The 12,351-nt window shown below is 47.0% G+C and overlaps 2 protein-coding genes across 9 annotated transcripts in view; both read right to left on the minus strand.

Moving 5' to 3' along the window:
- Positions 1 to 263: 263 nt before the first annotated feature.
- Positions 264 to 7,461, minus strand: ZDHHC23 (zinc finger DHHC-type palmitoyltransferase 23). Of its 3 annotated transcripts, XM_027727640.2 has the most exons (5): positions 7,305 to 7,461; positions 6,401 to 7,087; positions 5,575 to 5,742; positions 4,625 to 4,779; positions 264 to 4,535 (listed from the first exon to the last, which is right to left on the minus strand). In XM_027727640.2, the coding sequence occupies exons 1-5, from the start codon at positions 7,409 to 7,411 to the stop codon at positions 4,471 to 4,473; spliced, it is 1,182 nt and encodes a 393-aa protein (XP_027583441.1). In that variant the 5' UTR covers positions 7,412 to 7,461; the 3' UTR covers positions 264 to 4,470. The 3 variants fall into 3 exon arrangements, with proteins under 3 accessions (XP_027583441.1, XP_027583443.1, XP_027583440.1); XM_027727642.2 differs by lacking the exon at positions 4,625 to 4,779; XM_027727639.2 differs by having other exon boundaries at positions 264 to 4,779.
- Positions 7,462 to 8,608: 1,147 nt separating this feature from the next.
- Positions 8,609 to 12,351, minus strand: part of GRAMD1C (GRAM domain containing 1C) — a 53,148-nt gene continuing 49,405 nt past the window's right edge. For 4 of the 6 annotated variants that reach the window (XM_027727528.2, XM_027727527.2, XM_027727530.2 and 1 more), the window contains exons 15-18: positions 11,898 to 11,955; positions 11,276 to 11,386; positions 10,351 to 10,456; positions 8,609 to 8,830 (exon numbers count right to left, since the gene is read on the minus strand). In XM_027727528.2, the coding sequence (XP_027583329.1) occupies positions 8,753 to 8,830; positions 10,351 to 10,456; positions 11,276 to 11,386; positions 11,898 to 11,955 (353 nt within the window). In that variant the 3' untranslated portion in view covers positions 8,609 to 8,752. The other 2 variants (XR_003541891.2, XM_027727533.2) reach the window with 2 other exon arrangements.

Genomic DNA, 12,351 nt, shown 5'->3' on the forward strand with positions numbered 1-12,351 from the left:
AAAAGATCCCCATTCAAATTCCTACTGCAGGGGAATATGCCTGGTTTCCAGGATGGTGAGAATTGCCAGCAGGTCTGTTTCATCCCAACACCAAAAAACCCAAAGGGCAACTTTCGCAGAACTTGTTTCCTAACTTTTCCTTAGCCTGTTGCTGCCTTATTCCCAAGTCCAGCTCCCAGCTAAATAGCCATGAGATGACAGCAGCTTTTGGTCATTTGGCTTGGCTGAGTGTGTGGGCATAAATCAACAGGCCACTCCACAGATCATTTCCAATAATTTATTTTGAGTCCTAATTGTATCCATTTGGAAACACTGAATATGATGCAAAATGGACAAACACATACACACACACACCAGTCCTTTCAAAAAAAGATCACAAATGTTTCACAGTTTCTTCCTCAAGCTTAGGTTAAAAAAAACCCCCAGAACCCAAAACATCCCACTCTCCGGAGCCCATTGCTCTTCACATCAATCCTTAGAGGAGTTCCATAAAGACAAGATCTTGGGAGGCTGAATTCCCACATTTCAGAAAGAACCTCACCTGTCTGCAGAAAGATTTTTGCTGTCCAAACATCCTGGTAGTGGGGAAAAGAATCCTAGGTAACTGTAAAATTTTTCACTGAAAGGAATACATGAAAACACATCCATAATCACACACGCTTTCTGCCCTAATGAGGCAATATACATTCATATAGAAGGAAAAAACCAAGCACATTATTAAGACATTAGGCAGTGAGGCAGTATCCATTTTAACTTCAGAAGAAATTTTACAGCAAATGGTTTCATTAAGACACTTGAAAGCAACCTACTTTGAAAGGAAAAAAAAAGCACCATCATAGCATGAAGGCTGAAATGTGATTAGGAGTCACAAGCAGCACCAGCTCAGGCTCACCAGTGACTTCTGTCATTTAAGGACAAGTTAAATGGAGAAACAGTCGATGTGGGGACCTGTGACTTGCCTACAAAAAACCACAATGCAGGAAGACACAGTTAGAGAGTGCCAAGCCACTGTTTACAGGCTGTATCTAATGGTGCACAGTTCTTACTACAGTCACCAAACAGTAGGGTGCTGGCATTTGGACATGGAGGGTTTAACACTACAACAGCAGCGACATCAGAACCCTGGCCCTTTAAAAGCTGCCTGGTCTGCAAAGTCCACACTATTTGTGAAACAACAAATGCCTCTTAAAAGGTCATGGTTAAAGCAGGATAAACTAATTTCCAACTATGGGCTAGCTATTACCAAAATCCTTCCCTGCTGCTGATCAGCTCTAGGTCCTCTCTTACACAGGGAAAACTTTTCAAGGGTCAGCAGGGTAAGGTTTTCTGCACTGCCACGCAGTTTTACAGGTAAGACACTGGTCCTCCCCTCGAAAATGCCACACACGACCCACAAGTCACCTGTCAAATGCAGGCTGTTCCCACTGCTCCAACCCCCAGGCAGCACAGATCTAGGCAGCTATTAACACAGCGAGCCCAAGGACTGACTAGGCCTAGATTTTAACATTTTTCTACCAGCGTGGTCAATAACAAGCTTGGCAAAAAGTTACTCAGAAAAAAAATTGTCCTTTAGTGCACCAGGTCACAACAGTTTGCCCTTGCTCTAACTGCAAATGGGAGAGTTGCCCTTCAAGTGTTTCCTGCTAATTCTCAGGGCTGTTAAAAGGAGAGCTCCAAAGTATCCATCCTTTTAAGATGCCTTTTAGATATATCATGTTACTTTATGCTTCCCATCTCCCAAGGCATTCACAAGGTAAATCCTCCCGAGAAGATATGCCATTTAAGTCACCACTGCTATGCAGATTACAGCCATCTGAACTTCCTGTTCACTGGGGAATCAGCACTGCATTCTCCTCCTAGAAAAAGGTTGCAAGGCTGGGGTTTTAAGTGTCCCAAATAGTTTCAGTTCCCCCTGGAGTGCAAAATTAAAATTTACTTTAGCACTTAGCCCTCACTGTACTTGAGCGAGCTTGAACAACATATGGAATGGTTACATTAGTCCCAGGTCCTCCATTCCTAACCTGCACTCCAAAATCCATGCTGCCTGGGAGAACAGCATAGAGAGTCTGTGCAAGAACAGCACAGAGTGCAAGCAGTTCACTAAGAGAGAAGGGACAAGGCTACACTGACACACAGGCTGCAAGGTAGCAAGGAATCTCTGCCTGTAGGAGAAAGTGAGCACCACAGGGTCAGCGCTGCCAGGGAAATGATCTGCGATCTGCTCTGCTTTCTCCCAGCCAGGAGTAGCAGGACTCTGAGAAACCGCTTATCTCAAACCTGCAAATGCTTCCAGAGCCTGTTCGGTTCGTGGGCACATGACTGATTTCTGTGCATACGGGGACAGAGAAGTTGGCTGTCTCCACTGTAGGGGTTCGTTTAGCCCAGGAAGTCATTCTGCCTCATATTCCCTAGCATCAGCAGGATGAAATCTAAGATCACAAGCCTCCTAGCCCACAGCATCCTTGTCTCCAGGGTTGCCAAGCTCCAGTTCATCTCAGCAGGCATCACAAAATGCATATGTGCCATGGAAACATTTACAGAAAACTCATGTGGAAACGTGGACTTTGTGTCAATTTGTACTCCTAGGGACAGGCTCCAACAACCAAACAGAAGGTTGTAGAGGAACAGTCTGTACAGTCTAGCTGGGTGTCTTTTTATTCACATTAGGGCCAGGAAAGCAGTCAGAAACCTCTCAGTGTATTTGGTTAGAGGCAGGAAGCAAGAGAGGTGTCTCTTTACCTACTTAAAAAGGATTGCTCACTGGATGACCAGAGGGCAAGAGGAAATAAGGGAAACTCCGGTAAGTCAGTAACTCTGCACAGACACATTCCAAGTGCAGCTGCTCATCCATTATCTGCTGGTTATGGAAAGTACCACTTAAGGAAACCAAACAGTGCAAAGAGGGACACGGTCTCTACATTAAACTGGGACACATAATCAATAACATACACACCAAATACAGCAGGGATCTAAAGGGACACCCCCAACCCTGCTTTCTTTCGGCACCATGTACAGTCCATCCACCCTTCAAAGCTAATGCACAGCAGCACACAGAATTTGCATCACTCTGCCAACATCCCCCAGCTGCCTGCCATGCAAATGGAGTCAGGAGCAGGCATGATCTGTGCCTCCTGCACACACATCTAAAAACATCAGTAGCCAGGACAAGGCTCTTATCTCTGCTTCTGCATCTTAGTTCCAACATGTAACTCTTGTGCTGTGGTCTCCAGCTCTTCCAGCCAGACCTTTCACTGCAGGGCCTACAGCACACATAAAGGGTTTAAAACAAAAAGTAATAATAAATTCCAGCCACAAAAAAAACCAGAAACCATTTCCATCAAAACCTTGTTATTTCAGCTGAAGCTCAAGTCCAGGCAATAATACAGTTCTAGGCTAATGAGAAACAAATGGCATTCTTGCAGAGCACGTTCAACATGTTAACATTCACCTGCCAGTACGGGTCATCTATCCCCAAAACAGAGACCTCCAACACATCCTCTTCCTCTTCCCTACATACACAGAGGCTGATCTGTTCCTTGGCTTCTTGGCTTGAGAAAACAGATCTACAGTCAGGTAGTTCACAGTAACTGGGTTGATGGCAGATGGGATCACTATGTTATTAGCAACACAACTGACCAAATGCTACCTACCAAAACAATTAGTAGGACTGCCTACTCTCCCACAGACTGCCTTATCCCATGACGGAGGGGGAAAGGTGACTTCCATAAAGCTACAGTAACACTAGACAGACAGCACTCTTGTTTTGCCCTCAGAGTTCACTGTTGCATATTGCTTCAAAACATCTCCTTGGTATATTTACCCCCTGTTTCAAGTCACAATCCATAATCAGAGCAGAAACACTTTGAAGGAGATGAGCCAAGCCTTGAAACCAGCACAGACCCAGCCCTACAGGAATGTAACTCACAAAGGCACTTAATAGAAGCATGTACACAGCTGGATGGAATAAGAGATAGTAAAAACAAATAAATGCACCAGAGAGGAGAGCACTGCCCAGTGACAGTCTCTTTTAGCCAGACAGCCTGGCTTCTGCAGGGGTCCATCTGTTATCTGTATCCAAAGTTCATCCTCCTGACATCTCCAAAATGCTGCATGTAGATACAAACCAGGGATTCCTCCACCTTTGCAGGAACCAGTGCATGTTCTGAAGCCCAGCAGTGGGTTCCTCTTGATGCCAGGGTTCACACCTAATGAAAACTCAAGTTCTCAAAATCTTGTGCTCTTCTTCCTGTTTCCCACGGTGGAAAAAGGCAGCAGGCTCCTTCTCTCCATGTTTGTGCATATGGCTTACTGCTTTGTGCATCCTATTGCTGGCTGACAGCACACGAAGAACCAACCATTCTGCCTGGGAAAACCTCTGATGTTGTCAGTGGGGGGACAGGTAGCCCATACACCGCCCACAAAGGAAGGGTGTGCGAGAAAGGAGTCCTAGTGGAAGGGGCCACTCCCCTGCTAAAAAGAGTCAGTCAACATCATCTGCAGAAAGAGGGGTGTCACACGATGTCTTCGGCAGAGCGCTGTGGAGGAGAAGACCCCAGGCTCAGGAAATGGCCCCAGTTGCATAGGAACCCCCTGTTATACTGGCCAGTGTCTATCACTAACCCACCCAGGAGTCTGCGCCCAGTGTTGTCCCGCAGAGCCAGCCGAGCTTCCCTCTCGGTCACGTTGTAGCTGATGTTCAACAGCTGGATGAGGAGGATGTATCCCATGCCAGCTGTTACAATGGCACAGTACCATACACAGGTGAACGACAGAGCAGAGCTGGCAGCAGGGAAAAAGATGGGAAGGAAGCCATTTAGTTTTGGAGCAGCTGTTTTAGAGTGACTTTCCCTGGTAATCACTAGCCTTTCAAATCCCTGTCTACATCTGCCACAGTGATCTCACTTTGCTGCTTTCATCAGATAATCCTTAAAGGCTTTCTCAAAATTAAAGCTTCAGGACTCACTTAATGAGGGCTTTTAGTGCTACCAGAGTTACTCCTGCATATTGCTGTCTCACAACCTAGCTCTTTATTCTTCCTGCTGTAAAGAACACAAGGAAGTTCACACTCAACAGATCACAAGATGGAGTACAGAGGAAGGTAGAGTCATTTGTTCACCAGCCCTATGCTCTGCTCATCAGTGGTAGTGCTGGTCTCTGAACTCGTGTCCAACAGTTCTCAGCACCTTCCCTGCTGAATAAGGCATGTTGATGCTGTCTGTTCTAAACAGACAACTTGGAGGGACAGTCACTTGATAAACAGGGAGGAATGAGAGGGAGAGACAGCATGTGGATTCCTGACTGTCGTTACCTGCATCTGGGGACACACATTTAAAGGTGTATCTACAGAAGACACAGTAAATAAATACTTCAAATCACAGCTCCTCCAACAACTTTTTCCAAATAAATGGTGAGCTCTCTCCAAGTCTCAGGCTGCCTACCTTGGCAAAAGCAGTGATGCACCTTTGCTTTCCAGAGTTTTTTAGGGAGCACTTTTTGGTCAGGTTTGACAGCTAACAGCAGCTAAGCTGTCTGACCAAACCTGTTCCCACCCCAGCTCTCTCCCAGACATCTCACCTGTAGTCAGAATAGGCCCCAGGGCAGTAGAACAATGCCACAAATGGAGTTTGGCCCCTACAGACGGTGTGCAGGGTCAACATAATCCCATACACAGAGGTGAGCATGAAGAAGGAGAGTGCAAGGATGAATGCTTGATGGTTCTGCTCCCCTACGCAGCTGTTAATCCTCCAAAAGGAAAGAAGAGATTACTTTGCTTAAAAAAAGAAAAGAAACTGGCTTCTCTTTCCTCCTCCCTCCCCCCAGCTGTCAGAGAACCTAATTTCCAAGGTGCTTCCATACAACGCAGGCTAAGAACTTTGAAATATGTTCAAAGAAGCTTTAAAGCTTTTTATAGAGAAGTTATAAGCACAAGTCAATAGACTAGCAGCAGACTGTTTGCCTCAAGTTTTTAGCAAGTTTATCCTTTGCTGAGACACATCATACCCTACTGCTCCTTGTAGGGTATGATCATACCATCATACCCTTACTCCAGTGCTCCTTCCAGCACTGCATGCACACAGGCAGTTTTGAGTTCCCTCCCCCCAGGAGAGTACTAATAACCAAAAAAACCCCAGAGTCATGAAAGCCAGTAGAAAACTAAAGGCAATTCTGAAGCATGCTGTAGAAATTATTAGCTATCAGGTCAACCCACTTAGAATAAACAGTGCTTCTAACTATTCTTTAAAGGGGAAATACAAAGCTTTTTATATTTAAAGAACGTTCCCAGGTCTTGCACACAGCAAAAGCGACCCTGTTTGACAGGGACTGTAAAAAAAGAAGCTAACTCTAGAAAGGGGGGGACTCAGAGAGAGAACACACGCAGCCTCAGCAGTGCAAAACCTACCAGACGCAGTGATGGTCCAGCCTTCTTACACACCTGCCACAAAGCCTGCAGTGCCCTGCTCGGGCTGGCCTGACCAGCTGGCATTTGGTGCACCAGTCCTTTTTCACACCTTCTGGCTCATCAGCTGCCATCCTGGTATAGCCTTTGGCCTCCCCATTCACAGCACGACTGCTGGCAGCACCATGGAGCCCGCTGGAGCTCCCTCTAACACTCCTGTTGGGCAAGACCTGGTGCGATGGCTTCTCATTGCCTGCTGGAATGGGAAGGTAGCCAGGGTCTTTCTTGGCTCGAGACAGGGCTGCGAGCATAAGGATTAACCCGCAGGTGAGAGCGACCACTTGGGAATGCTGCACGTGGCCCCGGGGAACCACCTCCTGGAGGAACACATAGTACATGTAGCCCAGGGAGAAGAGCCCCAGGCTCAAGAAGAAGAGGGTCCGCTCCTTCCTCCGGTGGGTGAGATAGTAGTACCAGAGCACCACCACGGGCAGGGACGTCAGGACCAGGAGCCCCAGCAGGAAGTGCAGGGCGGCAACGTGGAGCAGCACGGGCAGCAGGACGAGCGGCGGCACGAGGCTCACGTTGATCTTCACGGCCCCCGAGAACCACGGGACCCGCAGCCGGTCCGCGATGGTGTCGGCGATGCTCTCCAGCGCTCCCGGGGGCAGGGATTTGCACGCCAGCCACCTACGGAGCGGGGAAGCACAGCGCCGGCTGGCACCGGGGCACCGCGCCCCCCGTGCCCTTCCCCTGCCCTGCCCCGCTCCCGGCACCTCCCCCTGCCCTCCCTCCAGACAAGTTTCCCGGGAAGCGGGGCGCAGTCCCGCTGCCCTCCGGGCGGGGACACCGCCGCGGGAACGGATTCGGCAGCTGGGCGGCCCCCGAGGGGTCGCGGCGCCGGTACCTGTCGCAGCCCTCGTCCAGCTCCTGGCAGTCGCAGCAGCACGCCGCCAGGTGGCTGCGCTGGCCCCGCCGGTCCACGTACTCGCAGCAGCAGAGCGGCTCGTCCATCGCCGCCCGCCCGGGCGCTCCCGGGGGCCGGGACGCGGCTCCCGCCCGGCAGCGCCGCCGCAGGTGCCGCGCGCCCGCCGCGCCCCCGCCCCGCGCCCACCCGGCAGTGCCCGCCCGCCATTGGCCGCGCGCGCCCGAGGTGTGCGGAGGGGGCGGGGCCCGGCGGGGGGGCGGCCCAATGGCGGCACGGGGGGGCGGGGCCGCGCGTGACGCGGGGGCACCTGCCTTAAAGGGGCAGCGCAACAGGTGGCGGCCGTGGGGCGCGGGGGCAGCGCGGGGTCCCGGCCAGGTCCCGGCCAGGTCCCGGCCAGGTCCCGGCCAGGTCCCGGCCAGGTCCCGGCCAGGTCCCGCCCCGCCCGGCGCCGCCGCTCCCGGGGCTGCGCTCCCAAGGCTGGGAGAGTCCCCGACCTGCCACCCCGTGGAGGGCTGTGGCCCCAGGGCTCTGTTTGTGGGACCCACACGCGCAACCCGCACCCTACACCTACACCCCTCCCCGGGCTCGCACCAGCGCCACACAGGCTGAGCACCACACAGCCAGCGCTGTCGCACAACCATGGGCCACCCCGCGGGCCGGCTGGCGTTCCACTGGCTTTGGGGTTTTTATGTTCATCTTCTTCCCTTTAACCCGCCTAGAAAAAGCAGGTTTCATGTGCTTCAAGGTGTTTCATCATCAGTGGGCACACGGCGCTACAGAGCTGAAGCACAGACCTCGATGGAGGGAAAATACCGAGGGCTGAAATTTCTCTGGGAGAGCTGGAAACATATGGCAGAAGGCAGACTGCCAAAGCTTGCAGTGTGCAACAGATATCAAGCTTTTTCCTGTTTATTAATCTTAGGCATGTTCATCCTTAGAAGGGTGCGTTGTTTTAAAAAGGTCCCCACGGCTAAAAAAAATCATATGAAGATCCTGTGGCTGAGAAACCACCATCATTCTTTTTCTCCAAAAGACTCTTCACTGATGGTCATTTTCTAAGTTGAGATAAAAAGATGTGATTTTCTCGAGACAAGCCCTGCTCTCTGCTGAGGGTGTTCTCCCCCCTCTGGAATTTGCAGATCCATTAACCAGCAGTAAAACTGCCCTTGTTCACTCACTACAGGATCCAAGAGCTGTCCACCGGTCGTAAGCAAGACCCCCCAGGGTGGAGGGCTGGCAGGACAGAAAAGGCTGCCAAGCTATTGGGGAATGCAGAACCCAACTTACTTTTTCCACAAACCTTTATTCTGTACAGCTTTTGAGCCAAACAGTGAGGAGTCCAAAGGTGACAGTTACATTCCCTACCCCACCAGTCCTCACACACACATCTCTTCTTCCCATGTCTTGAACAAAAAGCTGATGTGGTATTAACTCTCAGTCCTGCTGCTCTGTGTCCTGTTCAAGTGGTCAAAGCTTCTTTGGAGCATGGAAAGGGAAGTCTTCAGCTGTGAAGACACAACCATCACACCCCCCCCAATTACTTAAGTTAATCTCCTACATGGGCGAGTGGTATCAGGAAAATAATGTCTCCCTACTCTTTTTTTCCCCCCTCCAAGATTTCATGTGATTTCCTCCTCCCTGTTTCCATAAACAGTTGACTTACTGTGCTCTCCTAACAGCTATATCCTGTGCAGTTTATAAATAGTAACAGTCCAGGATGATAAAGTCTTAACACCTCACCAGACAACAGTGCAGAAGATAAGCCACCCCACTCAGTTTTAGTCACAGATAATGTTCATAACAAATACTAAGGAACATGGCGGCAAAATATGAATTTTCTTTTAATACCTGGCCCTCCTAGTGCATTCTGGTGCACAAAATGTGTTTAGATTATTGACAACACTCAGAAAACACAAAGTAACAGGCACTATGTCAGAACTTCCAGGCAAAAAGTGTTATTTGGGATGAAAAAAGTGGTGAAATTCTCACCTTTTTTTTTTTTTTTTTTTAAACACCCTGTGTTCAAAAGGCACTTAACACTTCAGAATTAGGAATTGTTTGGATAGTAAGCAGAGAAAATGAAAAGGGCATGGAAACCATGCTGTGATCAAAGTGGTTAATTAATAGATTAAGGGCAATACTGTGTGCAGAGGCACCTCTAAATAAGGAATATAAAAATGGTTTCTTTTTCTACCCACTCTTAATGCATACAAGAACACAGAGCAAACTGGTGATGGATAGAGGAACATGTGAACTTCCCTCACAGCTTTCCTAATATTCCATCACATTTTAAGGTTTAATAAAGGAACTTAAAATCAGAACATTAATGGGTTGCAAGTTAAAACTAAAGCATGAATTACTGTCCCTCACTTACTGAGTTGAAATTTCAGCCAGAGATTTACCAGCCATAGACTTCAGAATCAGAGAGACAACAGCATTCAGCAAGTTACTGTAAAGAAGGATTAATTCTATAGCTATGGAACCCCTCAGAAACATATGGTCTGCAGTTATTTATTTTTTACTGGAGATTAGCTTTGGTGTCAATGGGCCACCTAAGTGAAGCTCTAGCCAATATCTAGAAGAGTAGTGGGGAGCAAAAGCCAGCAAAAGCAAAAACCTGAACAAAGACACCCCATAATGAGGTGGAAAAATACCTAAGTCTTTGCTTTGTCATGATTCAGAACTGCATCAACATTTCTCACCAAAACAAGTACTTGACAAGTTTTAAGAAAATTGACGTGAATACTTATATCTTAGTCAGAATAACAACAACAACAAAAAAACCCACACAAAAACAAACAAACAAACAAAAACCCCACCAAACCAAAACCAAACCAATCCAAAACATCAGAAACATAAGCACTGCCTACTTACTAAATTCAAGCCTAGGGCAAAACAGATCAAGGAATCACGAAAACTTTAGTTAGTACCAGAGGACATCAAACAAAAGGTATGATAACATATGGGAGAAAACTTGAGTTGTTGAGAAACAAGAACATCACCAGAGAAAGACTGTCAGACCTACCTGCTCAAGCATTTCAATTGAGTCTCTTAAGACTCCCTTTACATGTTTAACCTGTTCCTTATCATACTGAGGGATCTCTTCTTTTGATACCATTTCTGGAGATATGCTGAAAAAGATTGATATTACATTAGAAACATGAAACAAGCACCCTGACACCTTTTTGAAAACAACTGCTCTCTGCCACCCTTGCTCTGCCATTACCAAAACCATCCTTTTACAAGAGCCTCAGAAAAAGCTGCCTGCAGTTGAATTCCAATCCCTGCTGCCTTCAAGATACTGCTTCACACCTTTGTAGACAACAGCCACTAAGAAAAAAATGTGCTCACATTACATCTACAAGTTCTCACACTTCAGTGAGCAAAATCTTTCTTATAAATAAAGTTGTTCTAATCAGTTCTGAGATGGTCATTACAGGAGGTCACCACACCATTTCCAGACTCAACATCAGGTTATGATTTTTAACTTATTTACTGATACTGTATTCAAGAGAGGAAGCAACATCTTCCTGTGTCCGAATACAAAAGGCATGCAACATGTAAGTTTGAGGGAAAGATTTGTCAGGAAACTCACAGAAAGAAGCTAACAAGTTAAATGAATCTTTAACATTACATTTGAGATCATGCTGGTTCACGTAGAATGAACACTTCGGTTCTGTGATATTCACAGAAGATGAGTCACAGCAGGGTGATAAATGCAAACTAAGGTTAATGTTCCCCAAAAACCAGCTTGTCAAAGGAGAAACTTGTTACTGCAAGATGCAGTCAGACATGTCCCTGGATCTCAACACAGACCACAAAAGTGCAGCAAGCCCCAGCAACTTATGAAAACTTGCCACTGAATTTCAGTGTTTAGAATTTATTTCTTTGGATCAGATTCTCACATAAGCTGAGGAAGAAAACAAGCAAAGACTGTGAATTCAACTTACTTCAAAGAGCTTTCTTCCTGAAGCTGGACATGATAGAGAGACTGAGCTGCATGCTCTATCTTTGACAGTTTGAGAAACAGTGTTATATTCAGCAAGACCAAGAGCAGCAAACTGTAGAGAGAACAAAAATCAAGTCCCGTAAGAATTTCAGTTGCAATGCTAGAAAAACAAGATCTAGGCTAAAAACAGCTAAGGAAACAGTCATTGTGGGAGAAAAAAGGTGTAGGGCAGAACTATACTGAAAATAGAGATCTATCCAAACAATTCTTAGCAGTTAATGTTAAGCTGTGGAATAGGAACAAACAGAAAGAGCAATAGTATCTCCTCTAGGAACTTTTAAAACTAGGAATTAGTAAATTCTAGACTTTTTTTTTTAATAGGATCAGACCTAAGAAAATCTGTAAGGTAGAGTAGTTTGGCAAATCAGCATTTTCATTCCAAGTGTCATTTCTAAGTCAATTCATTCCCCTTCTATACCCACATATTCCACTCATTTGTTAAATTAGGTTAAGATCTATTATGCTACATGCAATGTTAACATGCAAAAGAGGAACAGACAAAAACAGATAAAGACTAAGATGAGCTTGAGTCAAGCCACATTTTAATGCAAGTGAGTACTTACAAGACACTCATTACTACAATGATGGTGGTGGTCCTACTTACTGCATCTCTTTTCCTTCCTATAGGGCATGGAAGAGAAGGAGGTTAAAAAGTACTGAAGAACATTCCTAAAGGATGCCTGCAGATATATGTCAGTGCCCAACACTTCACAGAGAATAGCTCAACAGCTTCTGATGGAAAAAAATAACAGATCATGTGGGTGCACAGGATCATCTCCAACATTCACCAAGGCATTTTTGCAGTCATCTCCAACAAGTCAAGCTGAACAGTCAGGCTCTCCCATCAGAATTCCCCCTACCCCAGTATGCTGGGGACAACACAGCACCGGGGCATGGCACCACTAAACATAGCCTGAGAAGGCTACAGTCCATCCATTACTAACATGCCTTCACCACATATACTGCTGGTCACACATGAGCAGAGACAGGCTGCAAAGTGGCTCTTTGCTGCTTGTT

The sequence above is a fragment of the Pipra filicauda genome, unplaced genomic scaffold (genome assembly GCF_003945595.2).
Source record: "Pipra filicauda isolate LSUMZ 115617 unplaced genomic scaffold, ASM394559v2 scaffold64_size3178608_pilon, whole genome shotgun sequence".
Taxonomy (NCBI): Eukaryota; Metazoa; Chordata; class Aves; order Passeriformes; family Pipridae; genus Pipra; species Pipra filicauda.

Bases quoted from the DNA above. Each gene is read 5' to 3' on its own strand.
- ZDHHC23 (XM_027727639.2), bottom strand. From the start codon at position 7,411: ATGGACGAGCCGCTCTGCTGCTGCGAGTACGTGGACCGGCGGGGCCAG. The intron at 5,743-6,400 runs GTAGGTTTTGCA...TTCCTTTTGGAG, and splicing joins CTGGACCATCACTGCGTCTG to GATTAACAGCTGCGTAGGGG. The intron at 4,780-5,574 runs GTGAGATGTCTG...CCCTGCTGCCAG, and splicing joins GGGGCCTATTCTGACTACAG to CTCTGCTCTGTCGTTCACCT.